We start from the raw sequence: 24,668 nt of genomic DNA, 5'->3' as shown, positions 1-24,668 counted from the left end.
ACAGTGGAGCATGCAAGGAAGCGGGGGTCGGCAACCTCCCTTCCCCAGCCCTAACCTGCGTGGCAGAATGGAAAATTCCAAGCAAGCACAATAAGAGCTTTGCCGTCTTGGGCTCGCTCTCAACAAGGGCGGGGAAAGGACCGTGTCGCGGCGGGGGTGGAATTTCTGGGTTCACGGGAGCCCCGGAGGAGAGGCTAGGAGACGAAGGCGGACGCGGAGGAACGGAAGGTACGCGCAGGAGCGGAAGAAAAGGGTCTCCAGGGAGCAGCGAAAAGGGTAGGCAGAGCGGAAGTGCGGCTGCAGGGGAGCGGAAAGGGGTCGCGGTACAGCGGAAGGGGAAGTCGCCGCGCCATCCAGGGCTGTGGCGGGAGGGGCTGGGCGTGGGGCTGCGCTGCAAGTGCGGTGCGGGGAGGCATCCTGGAACGTCGCTGTGGAGTGGGCCCTAGCGCTCCTCCGAGCCATTCCCCAGCAGCCGCCTCCCTAGATCCGCGGCTTGTCTCCTGCGAGGCTGCCGCGCAGACCTGCCCTCTGCTGGGCGTGGGGCGCAGTGCCGAGCGCCGCGGGCCGACGGTGCCGCGTGGGCAGCGCCGGGCGGAGGAAAGAACTTTCTGGAAAACGCCGGGAAGCGCCGGCGTTAACATTTTCACGAGGGTAAGGAGGTTTCCTTTCAGCGCGCTAATTTAATTTCTGAATACTTTCGAGGCCCCGTGCGAAGTTAGGTAATGTTCCTGGGACCTCTGAAGTTGTCTTTTTACTTATGTGTTAAATTGTCTTGCTTAACTAAAACTTTATTTCTTATATTGCTTGTGTCGTGCAGCCAACTTTTCAACAACAACAAAATGAGCAAGTCAGTTTTGGTGTGGGTGCTTTCCAGAATTTGTGTGAGCTGAAATAACCCTTTTAAGGCTACACACAAGGATCACAAATATAGGCAGGGAAAATCATAAGTTACAGGCTGAAAAGGCTGATAAGGGCTGGAGGCAGCATCTAAGTCAGCACTCTCTCTTTTCTTTCCTCACTTCCACAGACAAAAGCCTACCGTGTACCAGTTTTTGCTGTAGGTGCTCGAGGTGTAGAAACTGGACGTGGGCAGGAGTAGTAAAGGACCCTTTGGTTTGGAGAACTAGTACTCCCTTGGAAGAAACAAGCTTGGGTGGGAAATATAATTGTGAAATCTCCTGGGGAAGGGAGGAGCATAGTAATTAAACAGCTCATCTTTTCTTGACATCTTAGTGGGTTCTTACCTGACATTTGAGCAGAGAATAATCATTTGGGTACTGGCAGTAGTCAGTGTTCTCCGCATTCCAGGACTTCTTGTGAAGAGGCAGGGAGTTGAAACAGGGTGAATTCAGAGAATAATAAACAGGATAGCAGGAGAGTTGGTTTGTGGCCAGATTCTTCAGCCCCTGTGTGTATTTTAGTATTTAAGAAAATTATTGTTGGCAATTACCGTTTGTTAGGCACTGCACATGCTTTCTTGAGCTAAATCTAGTAGGGAGAGCTGATTAAAAAAGTAATTACAGTAAAGTATGCTGATCTTTTCTTAACACCTTATTGGGTTTTGACCTGAAAGGTGAGTGTATAATAATCATTTGGGGCACTGGAAGTGATCTGCATTCTACCATATGTGGTGTGACAGGTAATGAAACTTGCAAGGTAGTTTATATGATGACAGACTAAAACCAAATTGAATCTTTAAAAACCAGCTGTATGTTAATCTAAAATCAAATACTTCGAATTTTTCCCTGTTTGTTACTGTAGGCCAATTGTTTTCTTTTTAAGTATAGGTTTGTGTTAGTTTTTTTTAATTTAGTGGTTCTAACATAAGGTAAAACAGAGCATTTAAGAGAACAGCTTGCTAAATTCCTGTGCACTGAGGGGAACTGTATTCGATCACCTTTGCAGAACTTGGAAAACAACTGGTGAATGAACCCTTTACTGGCCAGTGAACCCCTTGATCTCAGATGGCTACAGGAGATCGCCCTCTCTTCTCCTTTTCCAGTGGTTTGACAGCGAGCTTACTCAGCTAGACTGAATCTGCTTTGTGGCAAGACAGCAAGACAATCCCACATGACCAGTTTTGTCCTGAAAAAGAGAGTTTATAAAATTGTAAATGCCTCAGAACCTTTTCATTGCCTTGTTATTGTGAAATAAGTCGAAAATACCAATTGTTTTACTACATGGTTATACAGAACCTGAATCTTAAGCTATGTTCACTTGTATTTTCAGAGTCTATAATAGCTTTATAATGGCTACCACTTTGTCATTTCCTCACCACTGAGCTCTAATATAGTCTCTGAATTTAGTATTGGAATGAAAGTATACATAATGTATCATATTATCAAATTTTTAGAATTGGATTCCTAAACTTGAGATCATTGAACCTAGCAGGCTTTAGCAGTGCCCAAGTTTTTCTGGCACAGGCAAAAGAATATGAAAGGCGGAGAGAAAAGAAGGGACAATTAGTAGTGGGAGTGGGACAGAATGAGGGGAGAAAGAAATATGGAACAGAGAAAAGGATCCATGAAGTATTATAAGATTTCCTTGGAAAAAGTCAGCATTTCAAAGATAGATCAAAGATGTCTAATGAGGCAAAATATTACTGTTACAAAAATATTTAAATTTTTCATGATTTAAGGATAAGGGTATATAGATCTTGTGGCATTTATACTAATTTCCTGGTGTTATTGGGTGTTGCAGGTAGGGGTAATCAAGACAGAGCAGACATACTTCTTATAATGCGAGCAGAAAATATGTTGTTTTCTGATTCTACAGTAATAAAAATACTAATGCTTTTAGAAGTCCTTACTCCTTATTTTCTAGTTTAATTCCTTGTTCTTTACTCTAAACAGAGTATTTCAGAAAACATAGGCAAACTTATTTTTTGAAAATAGTTATCTAAATCCTTATCAAGTTTCTTTAGCACCATGATTCTGAAGCTATAATCAGTGTGGAGAAGATCAGGACCTCTGCCCCAACTGAATTTTCTTTGTTGAATTTTCTCTTTATATCTCCAGGGGCAAAATATGTACAGAACACATTCCAGGAAAAAGCAAGTTCCTGGACATGTTATGCTTGGTTCTGAATATGTAGACTTCCCAGCATTGTGAGTTGAGATAGTAAATGGCTTTATTTTCCTAGACTACAAACAGTCCTAAGGAACTCTGAATCCTACCCTATTTGGCCTTCATAGAATGGGACACTTACCAAATTGAAGGCTGCCTCAGGTTCCTTTTACTATTGGAGTCGTAGAGAGAGCGAGACAGAGATAGAGAGGCAGAGAGAATGAGAAAGAGAATCTAGTAGAGAAGCAAAGAAGGGAGAACAGAACTAAGAGAATTGAAAACAGCAGGTTGAGTTTGTAGCTTCCCACTGAAAGCTCTATCTAGTACTTTGACTGAATTACTTGTCTTTACCTCAAAACCAGTGGCTTCCTCTGGAAAGGGGAGTGAGGAAGGGGAGAGGACACAGTGGGTCAAGTCTCGGGTTCCTCATTTAAGTTTGATAATAACAGTTACTAGGTATTTACCTCAGTACCTGTTGGGTAAATTGCCTCTTATTCTGAGAGCCCTAACCTGTAACTCCTAATAGCCTTCTGTTCAAATATTAATAGTTAAAGTAGAAAGAATACTACTAATCAGGTCCTTATAAAATATGTATTACAGATATTGTAGATACATAGTGATTTTGTTTTATTATTTAACCTCCTTTCTTTAAAAGTGTTAATATTTTGATTAAGGATCCAATAGAGATCATACAACCCATTTTGTAAACATGAATAAAACCAGTCATGGAGCTCTTGCCACCCTTTTCTGAGGGGGAACAGAAATTCTTCAACTAGGACTGATGGAGAAGTAGAGGCCCTGTGGCAAGCTGACCAGAAGACAGTGAAAAGAGAGTTTATTTCTCTGGCCATCTATGATACTGTCGCTCACTTGTAGCTGCACATCCAGGGCTTGCATTCCTTAGAAACCCAACAATGAAATATTTTTTTTTCTATTTTGCGCATATAGAGCTTATCTTTAGTTTAGGAAATGATGGTTAGGTATTGTAATACCTGTACAATAATAACCACATTGGGTGTCCTTTGATTCCACAAAGATTTAACGTAAAACTCTGTGTGCTAAGAACTAATAAGGTGTAGTACATGTCCTTAAGAATTTTTTAGTGGAGACAGGAGCTCACCCTCAAAATGTTACCACTCTCATCTCTAATTCTCTATTATCTAGTTGTGCATCAGGTTTTTAAGAAATATTACCTTTAGTATGGACTCTTGCTTAGTTGCCAGACTTGCCAACTAAGAGACTTCAGACATCTATAGGCTGTATTATTATTGGTGGCTACTGATGGAATATTGTGTTCTTTATTTCTTCTAAGTAAAAAAATAGAGTATTTAAACTAGTTTTGAAATTGGCAATTTAGAATATTGGGAGAAATTACTGGGAAAGACAGAGACATCCTCCAAAATTTGCAATGATATTCTTCAGTTAAAAAGTTTGTTGAGAAGTAAATGTAGCACCTGTACACAGAATGTAAAATGTATAAGAGTTTAAAGAACAACAACAAAATAAATACCTATGTATCCATTACCTAGGTTAAGAAATAAACATACCTACATTTTGAAACCTAACTTTTTTTTAGCACTTTTTAGGTGACTCAGCCAACATTTTTCTTCATTCTTCACATCTGTGTTTCATTTTTTTTCTGGCGAAGTGTAATGCAACATAAATTGCAAATCAATGAACAAAAGTCATCTTTTATAGGAAACCTGTAATTGTGTAACACTGGTATTACACTGTTTCATAACCATATTTTTATTTAATCAAATAGTCTGTATATAAACTAAAGGTTTTTGATACACTGATAGTTTTTTTTTTTAAATGTATATATTTATTTGGAGGAAAAGCTGAGAATGAGGACTTTGGTTGAGTGCTTTTGTATTTTTTCTAAATTTGACAGTAAATAGGCTACTCTCTAGAGGAAAGCTACATACAAAGGTAAGTTTTAATTAATTGTAAAATGGAAATGTAGGCCTGTCTTAGTCTATTTTGTGCTGCTACAACAAAATATGTGAGACTGTGTAATTTATAAAGAAGAGAAATTTATTTCTCACAGTTCTGGAGGCTGGGAAGTCCAAGATCGAGTCACCGGTATCTGGTGAGGGCATCTCTCTGTTTCCAAGATGGTGCTTTGAACACTAAGCCCTCCATGGTGGGGCAGGGTGGGGGGATGCTGTGTTCTTACGTGGAGGAAGACAGAAGGGCAAGAGTAACAAACTACCACCATTAAGCCCTTTTATAAGGACACCTCACAAAGGCCACACCTGCCAAGACTGTTGCATTCAGTATGAATTTTAGAAGGGATAAAAACATTAAAATAACAGAACCTTATTTCTGTTTATTTTGTAAATTTGTTTTGGGAAGGGGAATGGGATTATATAATTTTCATGTTGTAATAGATTAGCTCTAACGTAATCTTTTGAAGAAATGATACCTTGAAAACATGTAAAATAAGAGTATTTTAAGGATATCTCCTCTGTCAATAGCTTGGCCACAAGGGGCTACAAAAATAAAGCTGATCTGAGCTTGTTTTCCTTTAGTTGCTCCTCAGCCTTGCTGGTGTGTCACTTGATTTTTTGTTGTACTTCTCCTTAAAAGTTCAAAAATTAGAAAGAATGAAGGGAAATATAGTATTATAAGCCCATACACTGATTTAATGTTATTGGATCAATTTGTGCCTATAGAACATTCTTAGACTACATGGTAAAAGTTTACTGGTGAAAAAAAAGATATCCTTTTATGAAATTCAGACTGTATTTTAAATTTAATGCAATTCTCTAATAGAGCTCATGAAAAAGACTTTGCTCTATTTTCAATTACATATTTGAATTATTTTTGGTTTATGTGTATATATTTTGTTTCCCTGATGAAACTGAAAACTTTTTGATCATGAAGATGCTTTGGTTTTTTTTTTTTTTTTTTTTTTTTTCTGAAATAGCTAGCAAAGGGAAGATCACTGGTAGAAAGTCAATAAATACCCATTCAATTGCTACAAAATTACTTCTTACCAAATGCATTACCGTATGTGTGTGTGTCTATGTACTTGAATCACATTCTATTAATTTCTTGGCCATAACAACCTATACATAAGTGGAGTTTCCTTAATGGCCCATATGCCAAGAAATGAATCAAGTTTTAAAAATTATTTCTTAGAATGCAGCTAAACTTGTAGCTATAATTTACTTTAAATAATCCAATAGAGAAAACCATCCTGTTTTAAAATATTTGTCTTAATTGCTAATCTAGTTATTAAGTATATTTTTTGAAACTTGTCTTCATGAAGCAAAGAAGGCTTCAGAACTCATTTAGAATGCTATAGTTTGGGATATTTCCCTATTTTTTCCCACAGACTTTGACCACTGAACTTAGGGGTAGTGAAAGGGGAGGTGAAAAAGGAAGAATAGTGGGTTGGGGATGAGACGGTTATGAACGTGAATGGAGCCTGTAAACATAAACTTCATAATAAATACATCCTGTCATGAGCATATAGGTTTAGTTGACTAATTTGTTTCAAGCCCGATTGCTTTGTCCATTCTCAGTAACCTCTGAAATTTTTAGTTTAGGTTTCTTCCACTAAGAACTTCAGGCAACTTGATATTTACATTTGAGTGATAACTTAAGAAGCCTCCAAAATCCTTTTTTTTCCATAACTACTTTATACTCCTTAATTGGTAATAACATTTTATATTTGAAATGTTTCTCCCCTTCAATTTCCCATAGACCTGAATTTTCTACTTTTATCACTTTATTTCTCCTTCAGTTTCATTCTTTAGGTTCATGTTCAAGTTTTGAGAGGCCCCCTTACTTTATTAATAAATCTTTTCATTTTCTTTGAGATCGTGTACAAAGATTTGTACTCCTAGGGGTATACATTAGAGGCATATGGTTATAAATATGCAGTATCTAAAAATAAACTGAAATACCTTAAACTTAATTGAAATATTTAACAATACAGTTCTGTGTGCCTGAGAGCAAGAAAGCTCTCAACAAAAGGATTTGTCCTTGCCCTGGGCAGTTTTGTTCTCAGTTAAATAGACAGTTTATTTGACCAGAATAGCTCATTTTCTAATGATAGTGGATATCTAATGACCATAATTTCAGGAATGCTTTCTTTCCATAGACAGAACTTTTACTCCTCTCAGAGAAAGCAGAGAAATAGGTCTTTGAAGCAGGGTGCAGTTTTGGAAACTGGGGCTATACAAGGGACAGAGATAAGATAAACATAGGGAATAATATTCAATGAATGAAAATAATATTTGTGAGAAAATTATTTTAAATGAATCGTTTGTTTAAAATTAAATAATTTCTTTAATTTTATTCTTTATTTTTACGATATCCTCTGATTCTTCCATGTGCACAATAATTTTATGTAGTACCAGTAAAGTACCTATTGTACTAATTTAGGTCATAGGAACACCTATAATATAAACTATTTTTTATTCTACCTTCATTGTATTATACATTTTCGTGTTCTAATTAGATTCTTATGTTTATTTGGAAATTTATTTTTAAAAATCTTGCAATGTCCCTTGAGTTAACTGAAAATATACTAGAATGTTGCAAATCATGTTTGATAATTGTTTCTTCTAGCTTCCTAGGTCTTCAAGAGGCCTTAGATACCTTAAAATCAGTTAACACCATAGAATCAGTTAATACCTTATCGTTTTCTAATTTGATAGCTAGAGCTGGTAATGAGATGGGAGGATGTTACACAAATGAATATAGTTCATGAGTTTTGGAAAAAGGAGTATGGAATTGGCAACAGATGGAGATACTTTATTTTGCAGCTTACGACATTTGACTACTTGCCATGGTTACTTATTCTGTTTGTCACGTTGACCCAGACCTTATTAATCACAATCCATAAAGTGAGTCACCCACTGCTTTCATCACTCTTTACTCAATAACCATACCTACAGGCAGCTGTTGAATTTTTTGGAGGGAGAGTGGGTACAGAGTAAGCACATGAGGAGTTTGACATAAAGGGAAAGAATAAAGTCATGGCTGTTGAAACAGGTCCCATCACAGGACTTGTGATGCAAGTTAGAGCATCCTTTTTCTTGGAAAAATAACAACAAGCTTTTTATTCTTAGATATCATTCTCTGAGGCAAGCCCCTCACTACCTTTTTTGTTAAATCCTCTAAAATATAATGTATTAGGTCACAATCTAATAAGAGTTACAATTTATTTAGTCTCCCTGAAGAGATTTAAGAAACATATTGGTCTCTTCAATATTGTACTGATAAGTCACCTTAGTGGGTAAAATTTTGAAAGACTCTTCCCAAGTTCTTGAAGTATGTCTGTTTGGGGGATTACATCCCACTGTGTACTCTTTTTAGATACTTATACAATGCCAAGTATTCTGCTGAGACACTTCCACAAAAATGTCACTTGAAGGTGAAGCAATTTAAAGTGGAAAGAGGGAATATTGCATTGTAACCTTCTTTATGTTGGATGTTGTTTATTGGTTTCTTGTATAATTTTATAACTCATAGAGACATTTTTAAAGCTATGAAACAAGTTTGTGGCATTTCTTTTAGCTACCTGATAATTTTTCACTGCCAATATTTTCCTTCATTAACCATTTATAAAGTAGGTTTTATGTAGTGAGGACTGTACTAGGCAGTGACACAGAGCATGTACCTCAGAGCACTGCTCTCAGGAAGCATCCTTCCTACTGAGGAAGACAAATGAAAAATAAGATAATGTGAATAATATGTTAAAATGGAATAATGTTATTATAATATTCTGGACTGGGATAAATAAAAGGAGTGATTATCTCTACTTAGGAAATCACTTTTAGGTGGAAAGTTAGGAATTCGGTTTTTAAAGATGATTGGGAATTGACCATATCAATGAGGGAGGAAAGAACAGTATGAGGGGAAGTAATAATATAAAATGTCATGGTAAATTTGTGGGACTGTGGTTATTTGGTGTCCAATGTAGATTGTATAGACATATCATGAGAGAAGAGATTCAAGATTTAAGTAAGGATCAGATCAAAGAGAGCACTGGGCTTGATTCTTTCAGTAGTAGAGAACTGTTTAAAAATTTTAAGTTTAAAACATCCTGATTGGATTACAAAGATATCCACACTAATACAAGGAATAATAGTGAAACTAATTGGTGACCATTGTATTAGTCTAGATGATATGTAATCAGGTTTGAACTATGTTAGTAATAGAAGGAATAGAGAATGGGAAAGATAAGAAAGAAGAAACTGTTTAAGAGGTACACTACATGTGGGAGGTGGGGGAGGAGAGGAGATTGGGTTGCCCTAGAAGTTTTCGGGCATGAACCACTGAGTTGTTGATACAATGAATAGTTAAGAGAGGGAAAAAAGAAAGAGCAGCAAGTTTTAGGTGAAATATGAGTTCAGGTTTAGACAATGATTTTGAGAAACCTATGACATACCTAGAGCTGAGAGGGGCAAGGAAAGTTAATTTCCGGTAGGCAATACTATGAGTTAGGAGTACAAGCATCATAAGGTCTGAATTGGAGATAGAAATGTAAGATTTGTTGTCTTATGTGTTTTAGGAAAGTTGTGAGTAGAAGAATAAAAGATCTCTAACAAATGAACAATAATAAAAAGGAAAATAAATAGGAAAAATGGTCAAAAAGCTTGCAAGGCACTTCACAAAATGGTATATGTAAATGACAAATAAGCGTAAGAAAATGACTTGCCTTCATTAGACATCATAGAAATACAAAATGAAACCATAATGAAATACCATTTGCTAGAATACCTAAAATGGGGGAGAAAAAGATGGTAAGTGATAACAAAGTTGTAGAGCAACTGGAACATTATCTCTGGGAATATACATTGGCACAACCATTTTGAAAAACTCTTTGGCAGTATCTTCTAAAGTTGAACAAATAAATGAACAAATAGATATATTATAATTGGCAATATACTGGTAAACTGTCTTTGTGTGTGAGAGAGGGAGAGAGAGAGTAGTGTTTACTGATATTCCCACCATGGTCAATTTCAAGCTACCAGTGGTTTAAAAAAGCAACTTGCAAAATTCTTCAGTGTTAAATAATCAGCATAAACTGGGCTTTAGCACACCAACCCATCAGTTTCATTCCCAGATATATAGCCATCAGAAATGCGTACATATTGACCAAAAGACATATGCTGAAGTGTTCACAGCAACTCTGTGGTGTCAAAAACAACCCAAATGTCTATAAACATTAGAATATATAAATTATGGGGTATTTATATAATAGAAATACAGCAATGAGAATAATGGATTATTTAGACTCACATAATAAGAGTAATGGTGGTAAAAATATAAAATTGAAACCAGACACAAAAGAATATATGCTATTCAATTTATGTAGAGTTCAAGAGCAAGTATACTAGTCTTGGCTGTTAGAAGTCAAGATAGTTGTTATCCTTATTTGAGGGGTCATGACCAAAAGGTGGCACAAAGGACTTTCTGAGATTCAGGTTATGTCCTGTTTCTTGATTTGGCTGCCATTTACTAGAATGTATCTTGTGCAAATTTATTGAGCTGTAACTTATGTTTTGTATACTTTTCTGAATGTATGTTTTATATCAACAAAAATGTTTACATGGAGGGAAAGAAAAAGCCTATGGGCAGAGATGGGATTACCCAAGAGGTATATATAAAGTAGGAAAACAAGAGTGACAAAAACCTGGGGCACAAAAACCACATGCACATTCCTATTCCCTTCCTCATTTTCCTTGGGGCCTCTTTCAGCTTTTTGTATGAAAGCATTGCAGAAGGTAAGGATAATGCTAAAAGTAAAATTTCTGTTAGAGAGTGGGATTGCTCTTACAGCATTTCTGCATAGAGACTGTTTCCAAGGGGATACTTGGACTGAATTTATTCTTAGATTTTGAAAATTTAAGGGTTGGAGAATGAAGAAATACTGTGATGAGAGAGACCACCTGGAGGCAGGAGATGGTGCTAAATACAGAATGGCACCATTTTTTCTAAATTTTCCTAGTGTATTGGATCCCAGTAAATGTACTGTAATTACGTCAACATTTCTCCATGATATAGTGAAATGATATATTTTGTGAATTATTTGGTTTGAGAAGAAGGGTAAAATGAAAGAAATTCCATATTGACCATCTCCTGAAAGAGTGCTTTTAGAAGTGAGCAGATATTCCCAATTCAACAGAAAGGTCCATTATTGCAGCCTGTTAACACATATTATTAGAAAAATGAATGTCTGTTCATCTTGAAAAGTGCACATTTATCTCTCTTTTCCAGGAATGGCAAAAAGTCTTTTGAAGACGTCATCTCTGTCCGTAAGGACAAAATTGCTAAATCAAGTGGGAGTATCACTATATAATACATCCCATGGCTTCCATGAGGAAAAAGTAAAACAAAAACTTCAGCAGTTTCCTGGTGGATCCATCGACCTTCAGAAGCAAGACGATGGCATTGGCATTCTTACTCTGAACAATCCAAGTAAAATGAATGCCTTCTCAGGTATTAGAGATCTTTTTCTTTTTTTCCTAGATAAAGAATCATACTGGGCCGGGCGCGGTGGCTCACGCTTATAATCCTAGCACTTGGGAGGCCGAGGCGGGTGGATCATTTGAGCTCAGGAGTTCGACACCAGCCTGAGCAAGAGCGAGACCCCATCTCTACTAAAAATAGAAAGAAATTATATGGATAACTAAATATATATATAGAAAAAATTAGCCAGGCATGGTGGCGCATGCCTGTAGTCCCAGCTACTCGGGAGGCTGAGGCAGAAGGATCGCTTGAGCCCAGGAGTTTGAGGTTGCTGTGAGCTAGGCTGACGCCACGGCACTCACTCTAGCCTGGGCAACAGAGTGAGACTCTGTCTCAAAAAAAAAAAACAAAAAAACAAAAAGAATAATACTGTATCTAACCTGCTAGCACATGTAATCATTTCTCTTGTCACAGAATTCTTTAAAGTCATGGTACTCCTTGTAGAACACAAAAATAAAGACAACAAAATCTCCATAACATGAATCAGGAACATTTTTACTATTTATGAATATTTTAATGTTTTCAGAAAATTCATTAATACAAATGTTGATAAAAGGGACTTCATATTGATTGTATTTTTCCATTGAAATTCATTAACCGTTTAATAACTTCATTTGTTTTCAGCTAGTGCCACTGGGAAACAAGGGGAAGGAGTTTTAAAAGATTTTCTGAAATTAAAGAGAAAAGCCTATAAATGAAAAGAATTATTTAGCTTAAATTTTTTTCTATGAATTAAAATGAGGCTGTTATTGTTAGTTTTTAACCTTGTAATTTCATGGTTACAGTGGAAACACTGCACTTGCCTATCCATTGACTCTTTCTTAACTGTTAAAATACTGGTGAATGTGTTCTATTTGCTAGTTAACACTTATAGCATATATTAATTTTACATTTAAGAGACCTGAAGATCCAGGACATATGATAATTTAAGATTTTTGTGGAAACTCAAGTTTGAATTATGCTGCCATAATATTAAACAAGAGCTAATGAGTAGCCTTTCTGAATGAACACTTACCACTCATTTGGTAATATCTATTTGTTAGTTATACATTCCATGGGGGATAAGTATATTTGTTAGTAGCATTTGAAATATTGGGCTCAAAAATATCTCAATAAATTCTCATGTGTCTACTTTATATATGATCACCCCTAGAGACATAAATCAATATACTGTAAACTTTGTAAATTACCAATTGTGGGTCTTTAAACCCAAGATAACTTTTTTTTCCACTTATCAGAATTCAGAGATATAATGTGCTGACCAATAGAAATATAATGCAAGACACAAATGTGAGCAACATATGTAATTTTAAATATTCTAGTAGCAATACTTAAAAAAGTAAAAAGAAATAGGTAAAATTAATTTTAAGAATTATTTTAACTCAGTATATTTAAAATATTATTTCAACATGTAACAGATGTAAAAAATTATGAATATTTTCCTTTTTATTTTCTTACTAAATATTTGAAATCTGGTATTTTTTTTAATACTTTCTGCACATCTCAACTTGGACTAGCCACATATCAGGTGCTCAATAGCTACATATGGCGAGTGGCTACTTTATTAGACTGTGCAGCTCCACACCTTCAATTGGTTTGGGAAATAAAAGCCAATTTTAATATTATCCCAGGAAAAATAAAAATAGAAAGGTTAGGCTGCTTTAGAAGGTTAAATTAGATTAATAGTGTTAATTTGCTTCTCATTAGTTACAAATATTTTTTTATTCAAGTGGAGACATTAGTTTGATGTATAACATATAAAACTAATAAAAGTAGAGCTGCTTTGATTTGGGTAATGGTGTTTGTTTCAGTTGGGTTGGCAGAGGATGAGTGAGCCCTCAAGGCTCTCGTTTAAAAATCATCTAACTAGATACTCTTTAGGGTCTCTTCCAACTCTTAAGGTTTATTTTACAAGGAAAAAATAAGAGTTTAAAATTAATCACTGGTATAAATTTTTTTATACTTAAGGATAGCATTATTATTTAGAAGCTTAAATATTATGAATAATGATTAAAGGTCCATAATTACCTATAGAGATTTATTCTTACCCTAAATATGTGGGGTTTTTTTGTTTCCTTTACTAGACTGTAAATCATTTGAGAGCAAGAACTATATTTCTAAAGCATCTAGGACATCCTTAGGAAGGGTTACAGTTTTAAATACAGTCGTGCATTGCTTAATAATGGGCCTGTGTTCTGAGAAATGTGTCATTAGGTGATTTCTTCATTGTGTAAACAAACGAATATCATAGAGTCACTTACACAAAACTAGATGATATAGCTTACTACATACCTAGGCTACATGGTATGCCCTATTGCTCGTAGGCTACACACCTTTACAGCATGTTACTATATGAATACCATAGGCAGTTGTAACACACACGTGTGTAATGTGTTGTATTGCACTACAACAGGACAATGGCTTTGACATCACTAGGCAATAAGAACTTTTCAGCTCCATTATAATGTTACAGGATCACCATTGTATATGCAGTCCGTTGTTAGCAATTAGAAAGGATAGTTGCTTAGTCATTTGTGAGTTAGTAACACTAGTTTAACATTTATTGTAGGACCACTTCTCTACCATTTACTTCAGAAAATGGCAAAGAAAATAATAGTTCTTGACATTATGGGATTTATATTCCAAAGAAGTATACATAGTTTAATGGGGCCTATATAGTAAGTTTTGGGACCTTGTGGTACAGATTCTTTGTCAGTTTTAACCCTCTATTATGACCTTTATATTAGATTCTAAAGCATTTCCTAAACAGAAAAAAAAATTAATCATATTGAGAACAGTGAACTTTTTTGAAGTTGGAAGATCACCAAAGATAAGCATATCTTAAAGTTACTGATTAGATCTTAAAATGACAATCCTTGCTGTTTCTATTTTAAACATCTTCGTTATAAAGAAGCTCCAATAGAATTTTGGAGCGATACCAAAGTAACAATCTAATCTATAAGTTATAGAATCCATGGTTGGTGGCATGTGAAACACTTCCATAGTGTGCCTCGGCATCCTCAGAGCATGGTTTTTCAACCATGGAACAAGATAATTCCTACCCCTTTCCTGAACTAACATCCTGTTGTACTAGCTGTGATGTGAGTAGGACAGGAATTTCACTTTGTTCTATGTACCATATGTACAATAGATCATAAGATCTCATAGTCCTATTTTATAGCCATACAGCTTATTGACCGAGACACTTAACATGTATTGCTGAGAAGTCTGTGTTCTATCTTTACCCTAAGAAATAATTTTTTCTTATTAACCATATCCCATATTGTACATTGTAATTTTCTTATTCTTAGTACACGTATGATATGAATATATTCTTATTTTTCTACCTAATCATATATTTGTGTGATTTCTTAGATAGATTTATTGATATACTAATAAATTTAAACTTTTAAAGCAGGGACTGTCATATATACCTCTTTTATTTACTCCATAGTACCAGCACAATAGGCATTGGACAGACATTCAGCAAATATTAGTAAAGCATGTGAGAGTACTCCTTGACACCTTATGATTTATAAATTATTTCTATTTTTACAGTATATTAACTGTGTTTATTACTTCCCCTCCCCTCTCTGGCAGGTGTTATGATGCTGCAACTTCTGGAAAAAGTGATTGAATTAGAAAATTGGACAGAGGGGAAAGGCCTCATTGTCCAAGGGGCAAAAAATACTTTCTCATCAGGATCTGATCTGAATGCAGTGAAAGCACTAGGAACCCCAGAGGCAAGTGAATTATGCATTAGATTCTATGTGTTTATCAGACATCTATGGCTGAGATATTTATATTTTACTTATATGATTACTATGATGACTTTAATAACTTTCAAGGATCAGAGGGTTTTTTGGGTTGTTTTGTTTTTGGTGGAGTTATAGGGAAATTATATAGGGGAAACAATATATAGGAGGAATCATATAGTAGGTATTATATATAGGGGAAACAAATGATTCTTAAGGTTTTACCAATGGGGTATCTGCAAAGGGCACTTTAGTAAAATCTTTGACATTGCTTTTCTTTGTGGTTTCGCAGAGCACTCTAAGTTGTTTGGGATTTTTTGGAGGGTGGGATTCTCTCTCTTTTTCACTTGCTCTCAATATTACTCCTACTGCTTTCCCCAAACCCCCATTTTGTCTCTTTTTTCCTCAGGTCCATTGATTCTTTTTTTAAAAACAATTTTTAAAAATTTTAGAATCATTTTAGATTTACAGAAAAATTGTAAACATAGCAGAGTTCCCATATACCTGATATCCATTTTCCTCCATTCTGTTTTTAATATATTACTATGGTACATAGATTTATTACAACTAATGAACCAACACTGGTACCTCACTGTTAACGAAATTCCACTGTGTGATCTCACTTTGTGGAATCTAAAATAGTGAAACTCAAAGAAGCAGAGAGTAGTAGAATGGTAATTGCCAGGGGCTGGGAGGGGGTTTGGGGGAATGGAGAGGTGAAGCTTAAATGGTACAAGGTTTCAGTTATGTAGGATAAATAAATTCTGGAGATCTATACAGCATAGTGCCTATAGCTAATGGTAGTGTAGTGTAAAATTAAAATTTTCTAAGAAGGTAGATCTTAGGTTACGTTTTCTTATTACACGTACATACAAAATAATAATAAAAGGAGGAGGAAGCTTAGGGAGATGGTGGATATGTCTATGGCCTTGATGGTGATGATGGTTGCATGGGATGGGTTTATATTTATCTACAGTATGTATATCTTTTTACATGTTAATCATGCTTCAATAAAGTCCTTTTAAAAAAGGAAAAGAGAAACTCTACACTTTGTGCTGGGAGTTAGTTACTCTCCCAGCAAAACAGACCCCAAGGCAGGACTGTCGCAAGGGATTTGGAAATAATAGGAAATAAAGAAATAATATAGACAGAGAAATGATTGAGATGGAGACAAAGTGCAGTTTAAGTGATGGGGGGGGTCAGGGGTCCTCCAGCATTCCCTGAGCTGTGAGGCCCTGACTGAAATCCCAAATCAGTATTTATTGTTACAGCAAATAATAGTCTTTTGTTAAAGAATTATATGTACAGCTCATTTTTTGAGGTTTCCAGGGGAACCTTATCTAATTCTATCTACAAGAATAGATGGTTCCAAAATTTTTCTAAGATAAGCATGTTAAGCCCTAAGTTAGAAACAGACGTAGCTGAGTGTACAAATTAAAGGTAAAATGTATAAAATGAGAACACTGAGTCTGTATACTACTCTAATCTACTTCTAAACACAGAGACATGTAGTCAGGAGTGAAGCAGGAGTAACCTTGAAGTCTAGGATAGTTCCAGCTTCATGTTATCTGCTGGGCAGGCATTTTAATCGGCTTCTCTGCCAAGGACCCAAACCGAGCTTCTGCTTTGCAAACAACCTCAAGGCGATGGCCGGCAGCAAAGAAACGTTTGCTTTGCGCAAACGTCCTCTGACAATGCCTCCTTTGTTGGAAGCAGCTTCTGTTCTGTGAACTAACATGTCCACAGATTCCTTCAAGGCAGAGCCCTGCAAAACTCCTGAAACCTTTCATGTCTCTTAGCCTATTTCCCAACAACTTTGTTTTTCACTAGTTTTTCTGTTAGAGTCCTTTTTCTGCTTCAACTTTCCATCCAGGATACTATGGTAAATTCAGTCATCATGTCGCCTTAGATTCCTCTTGTCTGTGACAGTTTCTCAGACTTTCCTTGCTTTTTATGACCTTGACTGTTTTGAAGAGTACTAGTCAGATATTTTGTAGATTATTCTGTAGTTGGAATTTGTCAGGTGTTTCTCTCATATTAGACTGGGTTATGGGTTTCTAGGAGGAAGACTAGAGGTAAGGTGCTATTTTCATCACATACCAAGGGAACACACTGTCAGCATGACTTATTACTCTTTATATTAACCTTGGTCACATGGCCCAAGTAGTGTTTGCATGGTTTCTCTACTTTAAAGTTATTTTCTATAGCCTCCTCTTTGGAAGCAAGACAGTAAGGTTAGTCCACACTCAACTGGGGAGAAAGAATAAATTCTATTTCCTGGGGAGGGGACATATCTATGTCAATTATTTGAAATTCTTCTGTAAGGAAGATTTTTGTCTTCTCCCCCATTTATTCATGTATTTATTTATTCAGTTATTTATTTATATCAGTGTGTGTTCATGAATATTTATTTTGCATGTATTATTTATTTTGTTGCTCAAATTGTTCCAGCTTTGGCCATTGGGAGTCCTTTCAGGATATTTCCTGTCTCCCTTTGACACTCGCCTATCCTTTTAGTTTTTTGAGTACTCCCTTACTTTCTGATACTATCAGATACTCCAGGTTAACCTTGTATTTTCCCTAATTCTAGAATCAGTGATTTCTCCAAGGAGTTCTGGTTAGGGAAAATGGTATAGAATTGTGTTAGAAACCAAGTTCTGAGGGTTGGGTGTCCGTCTCTCTCTTTCACCTATATTGATAGAACAAATTCCTAGATTAGTTGTGTCTACCCATAACTGTAACAGCATAAAGAAGCTCTGAATCCAGAGTGAGAAGTCTTGGGTTAGACACAAATCTGCCACTTAACAAAAAGAGAAAGGTACACAACCTTCCTCTTAGCCTTAACTCCATGGGGTTGATAAAACCTATTTCACAGTTAGCTAATGTATACTAAAGTATTTTATAAACTAGGAAGAGCTACTGTAAGATTTCAAATACTAATATAAATTGGTATTATTAAGATGATAGATTGAATTCAAGATTATCACCTTTCCTTTAGAAGTCATGAAGTAAATACTTCTTTTGTTGTTTGATTTGCTTCTTAACGATTAGGGTGCAATAATGTGAAGGGTTGACAAAAAATGAAGGAGAAAGATAAGTAATGAACAAAGGTCATTGTTAAAATCAGCAATAATTTGAATTCCTTTAAATGGAAGCCCCTTAGCATCTCATGATAAGAAATTTTACATGAAGTATGTATATAAAACACTAAGCATAGTTCTGACACATAGTAACCTTCAACAGATAGTAACAATTTTGCAAGTATGCTTTTGAATTACCCTGATAGAGTAGGAATCCCTATCATCTTCCATTATCAATCCTCCAAGGAACTTGTATTTCTTGAATTCAGTCGCCTGCTCCACAACATTTTCTAGGTCAAAAAAAAAAAAGAAAGAGAAAGAAAAGAAGGAAGCAAGGAAATGAAAATAGAAAAGGTAAAAAAGTAAGTAGTATTTGTTGCCATTTAATTATAGATATGAACTGTATGTAGGTTATCAAGTTTTCATGGTATTCCACAAATCTCCTACCACTGTATGTAGTATATGATTTGTTTGCTTAAATAGGTGAAGAAAAATCTCTTGGTAAATTAAAGCACTAACTTAGATAGGTTTAGGTTTGAATGCTAGTTTCAACACATTTTGGCTAAGTGGTTGAGCAAATCTTTCTGTCTTATTTTCTTAATCTATAAATGAAAATTATAATATTAATATATATTTCATATAACTATTACGAGGATTCAAGATAATATATACACAGTGGCTACTAACACTGTGTCTGAAAAAGATAGCTATTATTTTTATTTCAGAGATCTTGAGAAATATACATTATTATACATGAGATGATGTATAATTTATAGCACCACTACTAGATCTTAATTTGTAATATATCCAAAAGGTTAGAGCACTAAGCTGGAAATCTGAAGATAGGGATTTTTTCCCCAAGATCTCATAATTAGCCATGTGACCTGCAAGGCATTTGATTATACAGATTGAGTATCCCTTATTCACCATGTTTGGGACCAGGGTGCTTGAGATTTTGGATTTTTTCAGATTTTAGAACATTTGCATATACATAATGAGATATCTTGGGGGTGGGACCCTAGTCAGAATACAAAATTCATTTATGTTTCATATATACATTATACACATGGCCTGGAGATAATTTTCTACAATATTTTTAATAATTTTGTGCATGAAACTGTCTTTGTACATGAGGTCAGGTATGTTATTTTCCACTTGTTACATCATGTTAGAGCTCAAAAAGTTTTAGATTTTGGAGCATCTCAAATTTTGAATTTTTGTATTAGGGATGCTCAACCTATATATATATTTTTTTCACTTCTAGAATGACTGTATTACTATGCACTAAGTTCATGAAAGACATTGCAACAATAGAATAAGATAGATTATTGTGGGTCTGATATAAGTTGGGTAGGAAAACATCTCTAGAAAGATGAATGGATATTTTATTTTGCTGTTTTCTTCTAGATAGAAGGTAGGTTTTTGTCTCTTTATATCATGTGTCCAGGATTCTTTTCTTATATATGTGAAAGCTACAAGTGGAAACATACTAATTGTTTCATATATACATTATTAGTGTGATATAAACCATGTAGGAAACACAGAGTTTTTATTCAGATTTCAAATAAGGGATCACTTAGTAAAGTTTATTCTTTCTAGTACAGACATTCTCCAAGTAATCTCTCTTCAATGCCTATAGTAAATCTTTTGATTGACAGCTGAGAACTAGGATGGTGTGGCCTTAATGCTGTGAATATCACTGCAGGTGTCTATTACTTGTTGCTATAGATACCTGCCCATCTCATCAAAGAAAATCTGGAATTGGGAGTCTGCTTTAAAATGAGTATGCTTAGAACCCAGATTGGAATTGAAATATTTTATTCAAAGCATTTTCCAGGGTAGATGAATTCTTTATTGTACTTTTATGAAATCTTGATTAATCATAGTGTAGGAAATACATAGTATAAAAATAAGCAATTTGAGTAAAATTCTCTTTATGGATAATATTAAGAAATAGTAGTAAGTTAAAGTATGGAGTATGTTTATCACATGATGATTTTAAAATTAATAAGAACTAGAAATAGTATATGTTAATTTCTTGGTAACTCACTCCCTTTGTTCAAGTCTCACTGGCCTTGCCACAGTTCCTCAGCCATGTGGGTCCCTGCCTGGAAGGCTTTTTGCTCACCTCTCTTGCAGATCACTCCCTCACTTGCAAGATGTTACCTTCTCAGTGAAACCTGCCCTGATCACCCTATCTCTAATTATAACCTCAATCCCTCCTGGTCCTTCTGTCTCCTTCCCTGTTTTGTTTTTTTCCATAGTAATTGATTCTATCTAACATACTATCTATGTTATGTATTGTGGGGGAGAAGGAAAACCTCGTCACCCCGGAAGGTTCACTGAAAGGTCAGCTCACAATAAGGCAGATTAATATGAGAAATAGATTACAAATTTATTTACCATGCACACAGGGAGAATCACAGAGTAATTACCTAATATCCAAATAGGGTCCAGAAGTTTATATACCCTCATTTTAGAGGTGGGGGGGGAGAGGAGGAATATAAGTAATTCTGTTGGGTGGCAATAAATGATTATTAGGGAGGATGAATAGATACTTGGGAGAGTGAATGGATGGGGGGAAACAGATTGACTTGTAAATGCTTCAGTTTGCAAATTAAATTAACCTGAGAAAAGTATTATATTCAGAAGGTCTGATTGCATTCTTGATCTTCTTCCTGCAATATATTGAGATAACAGGGAAAGGAAGAGAAGTTGGTTATTCTGGTTTATACGGGTAGAGGGAAAGTGCATTCTAAGGCCTGTTAATTTCTAAGGGCCATTAATTCAAAATACTTTTTATACCAAGGAGTCATATTCTAGGATGAAATATCCTGAGCTCCTTGATTTGGAAGCAAAGCTACTGTATTGTAATAATTTAGTCTTCAGTAACATAGGTCTGACCCAGTACAGCAACAGTGAGAATATAAAAAGAATGGATGTATTAATATATTGGAAATATGTCAAAGGAAGAACTGAGGGGAGAATTACTTGTTAGCTCATTGAGGGTGGGAAAATTGTGAAATGAAAGAGTCAAAATTAGTACCAGAATTCTGAGCTTTGTTGACCACTAGCTCAGACCTCTTACACTAACTTTTTCCACTAACACAGACCTCCTATATTTATGTAATCTTTTTACAGAGAGTGTCTTAGGTATATTTTCATCTTTCCACCACCCTTTAAGTCAAATAGAACAGATACTATTTTTATTTCTCATTACTTATGGATGAGGAGATTGAAATTCATAGTTATAACTTGCTCAAGTTCGTGTTGTTATTAAGTGGTAGTACTAAGATTCAAAGTGACTCTTTTACTCCTAGTTGGTTTTGCTATACTGAGTTTGAGGTGTTGGCAGGATGTGAAAATGTCTAGTAGGTTTTAGCACTTCACAAAAATTCAGTAGTTGAAGCAATGGGAGTGTATGAGACTTCCAAAAAAGAAATTGTAAATAGAGAAGATAAACTCATGGTTTGGATTTTTGGGAATACATGCATTTAGGGGATTAACTGAATAAAAAGAGCCAACGAAGGAAACTGGAAATTACAATCAAAGAAATGGGAAGAGAATCAGGAGTGTATAGCGTTGCTAGAAACTAATGGAGTATCAGAATAAAGAAACTAGCCAAAGGAAGAGAGAGAGAAGAAACAGAAATAAGAAAAAGTCATTTAATTTGACAAATAGGCAATTATTAGAAGGTTTTGAGGAGGGTCTTTTGGGAGAAAGCTGAAGGCCAGATTACACAGGTTGAAGAAAGTGTGTGAGATAAAAAAAAAAAGGGGGAGGGTAAAGAGTTTGGACTGCAATTAAGAAATTTGTTTAAGAAAATTGTAATTTGTGGAGATACCAAGATAAAAGTCTTAGAAGTACAAAAAAATCAAAGTTTAACATCACTTTTCCCTTTTTCCCCTCCTTCTTTTATATGTTTATCTTGTCAGGGATAATAGGCGGGTGTATCTTACGCCTCTCCCCCTCGCATCCCCTGCGCAGAACTCCATACTGTTCTGGGGTATGTGACCTGACTCTCATGCCTATATCTTTGCTAAAACCTCATTCAAATCTGAGCTCAAGGAGCCCTAGAATATCAGCAGAGTCAAAACCAGCACCATTTGCATTTCAGACAGCATCAAAGAGTTTGAAATGGAAACCTCATTTTTAAAAACGTTAGATATATTTTTGGTTTTATTACTTTCTGAAATCTGAATTTTAAAAAAATTTTCTTGTATGTTTACATTATACCTTAGTGTTTATGCTTATTTTTCTTTAAAGGATGGAATTGCCTTATGTATGTTCATGCAGAATACCTTAACAAGATTTATGAGGTAATGTAGTTTTCTTTTTAAAATATAATTTCTAAAGCACCCAAAATATCTTACTATTCCATTACTTGCACCAGTTAAAAAATAATAGCTGATTCTCAGATTATATTTATTCTAATGATGAACTATTTCTTTGTACCATAGAGGACAATTAATTATATGTTAGTGAAGTATATAGAAGTATTTTAAAAATAAGAGAAATGAGGAATAAAAAGAATTTAAGATACAGCGCTTTCCCTAAAGAGCATATGTAACTAGCTATATTAAGGAATAGACATGAGAAAAGTTAAATACTGATATTACAGCAAAATAAAGACACTGATCAAGAGATGACACTCAAAGATTACCTAATATTCAAAATTAGTAGACTGTGTAGTGAAGTGGTTGGTATCCAGAGGAGAGAGAAAAAGAAGTATGGATTGGAGAAGGCTTTTACAGCTTTCTGAGGAAGATGAATTCACTTTGCACCTAGATGAAGAAAGAAAAGGGAAAAAATTCTTCTTGGTTTATTTTTCTATGTTTGGGGTTACAAACTGACATGTTTTGGCTCATTAGTTTTCTATTTTCATATTCTGAATATAGATAATTTTAAAATTATGAAAACTAATATTCATATTTATTTAAGCATAGTTATTGGTCATCACTGTACTTTGGGTACTTATCATATTTGAGAGTCTAGAAAGAGTAACATTTAATGGAATCATACCATTACTATTCTAAAATGCCATTTTTATTGTCTTAGCTGTTGTTAACCTCCCTTTCCCTATTACATTTGACTTTTTCTTAGATAAATCTGGGAAGTTATTTGAAATTTTCAGTTTCTTTAGACTTGCAGGTTTGGATTTTGGTTAGAACCTACAAAAAATTTCATACCTTCAAAACATTTTACCTGGTAGTATTCAGACACTCCTGCAAAGTGGTTCTTTGCAAACAGGAATGGTAAGAGATTTATTTTTACCATCAAATCATGCCTTTATATAGGATTAGTCTGTGGATCACTTCAGGCAGTAATGAGAAGATTTTTGATAGAAACCTTCATAACACACTTTTGGGGCTCTATCTTCTGTATCACAGTTCCTTCCTTTGGATACAGCCTTAATTTTCCCACCTTTAACCTGATATCAATAAAAATGGACTAAAACAACATCACATTCAACTATTCCTGATTGCCAGCTGCTGAGAAGTTCCGGGAGTTATATATTATACAAAAGCATCCACCTATTTGGAAGAAAGTCACAATATGTCTATATTTTAAAAATATATAGTTATTCAGGGAGGTCTTTTGATAAACTTACATGGCATTTAGTATGAATTATTATATCTTTAGTATTATACTGTTCTTCCTCTCATGGTACACAGGTTCAAGGTTCTATTGTCCCCTGATGTATGTTTGTTATTATAAAGACAATGTTTGTTACTATAAAGACAATGCAATACTTTTGTTTCATTGCATTTTAAGATATTTTTAAATATAACATTTGTAAATTAATATTGAAATTAAAAATATTAACATCAATTTTTCCTTCAATATACAGACTTCCTTTAATAAGTGTTGCACTGGTTCAAGGTTGGGCATTGGGTGGAGGAGCAGAATTTACTACAGCATGTGATTTCAGGTAGGATGAAAATATTTCATATACTCTTAAACAGGATACTCAATTAGTGAATATTTTCCTTTTGTCTTAAAGTAGATAATTTTAATTTAGCATAATCTACTATTACTTTATTACTATATATTTCAAAATATTAATAAAACATAATTCTGAATAAATCACATCCATTATTAGCAAAGTTCCTGGTGAAGAAAGCTAAGGAAATATATGAAACTTTAAAATTCAAAAGGATTATACAAAGAAAAGTAAACAACTGAAAAAAAATAAAAAAGGAAAATAGAATGAGAGAAACTGCTATAGCTGTCCTCTCCCAAATTAAAAGAGGTTTTCTGAGATCTATTTCTTA

At 35.0% G+C, this 24,668-nt stretch overlaps 1 protein-coding gene across 4 annotated transcripts in view; it reads left to right on the top strand.

Moving 5' to 3' along the window:
• The first annotated feature begins 178 nt into the window (after positions 1–178).
• Positions 179–24,668, top strand: part of ECHDC1 (ethylmalonyl-CoA decarboxylase 1) — a 38,040-nt gene continuing 13,550 nt past the window's right edge. The window contains exons 1-5 of one of the 4 annotated variants that reach the window (XM_045544324.1): positions 179–276; positions 11,307–11,528; positions 15,159–15,301; positions 22,660–22,712; positions 24,245–24,325. In XM_045544324.1, coding sequence (XP_045400280.1) covers positions 11,309–11,528; positions 15,159–15,301; positions 22,660–22,712; positions 24,245–24,325 — 497 coding nt within the window. In that variant the 5' untranslated portion in view covers positions 179–276; positions 11,307–11,308. The other 3 variants (XM_045544326.1, XM_045544322.1, XM_045544325.1) reach the window with 3 other exon arrangements.

The sequence above is a fragment of the Lemur catta genome, chromosome 2 (genome assembly GCF_020740605.2).
Source record: "Lemur catta isolate mLemCat1 chromosome 2, mLemCat1.pri, whole genome shotgun sequence".
NCBI lineage: Eukaryota > Metazoa > Chordata > Mammalia > Primates > Lemuridae > Lemur > Lemur catta.
The sequence above is the reverse complement of the archived record's forward strand: the minus strand, read 5'-3'. Positions and strand labels throughout refer to the sequence as shown.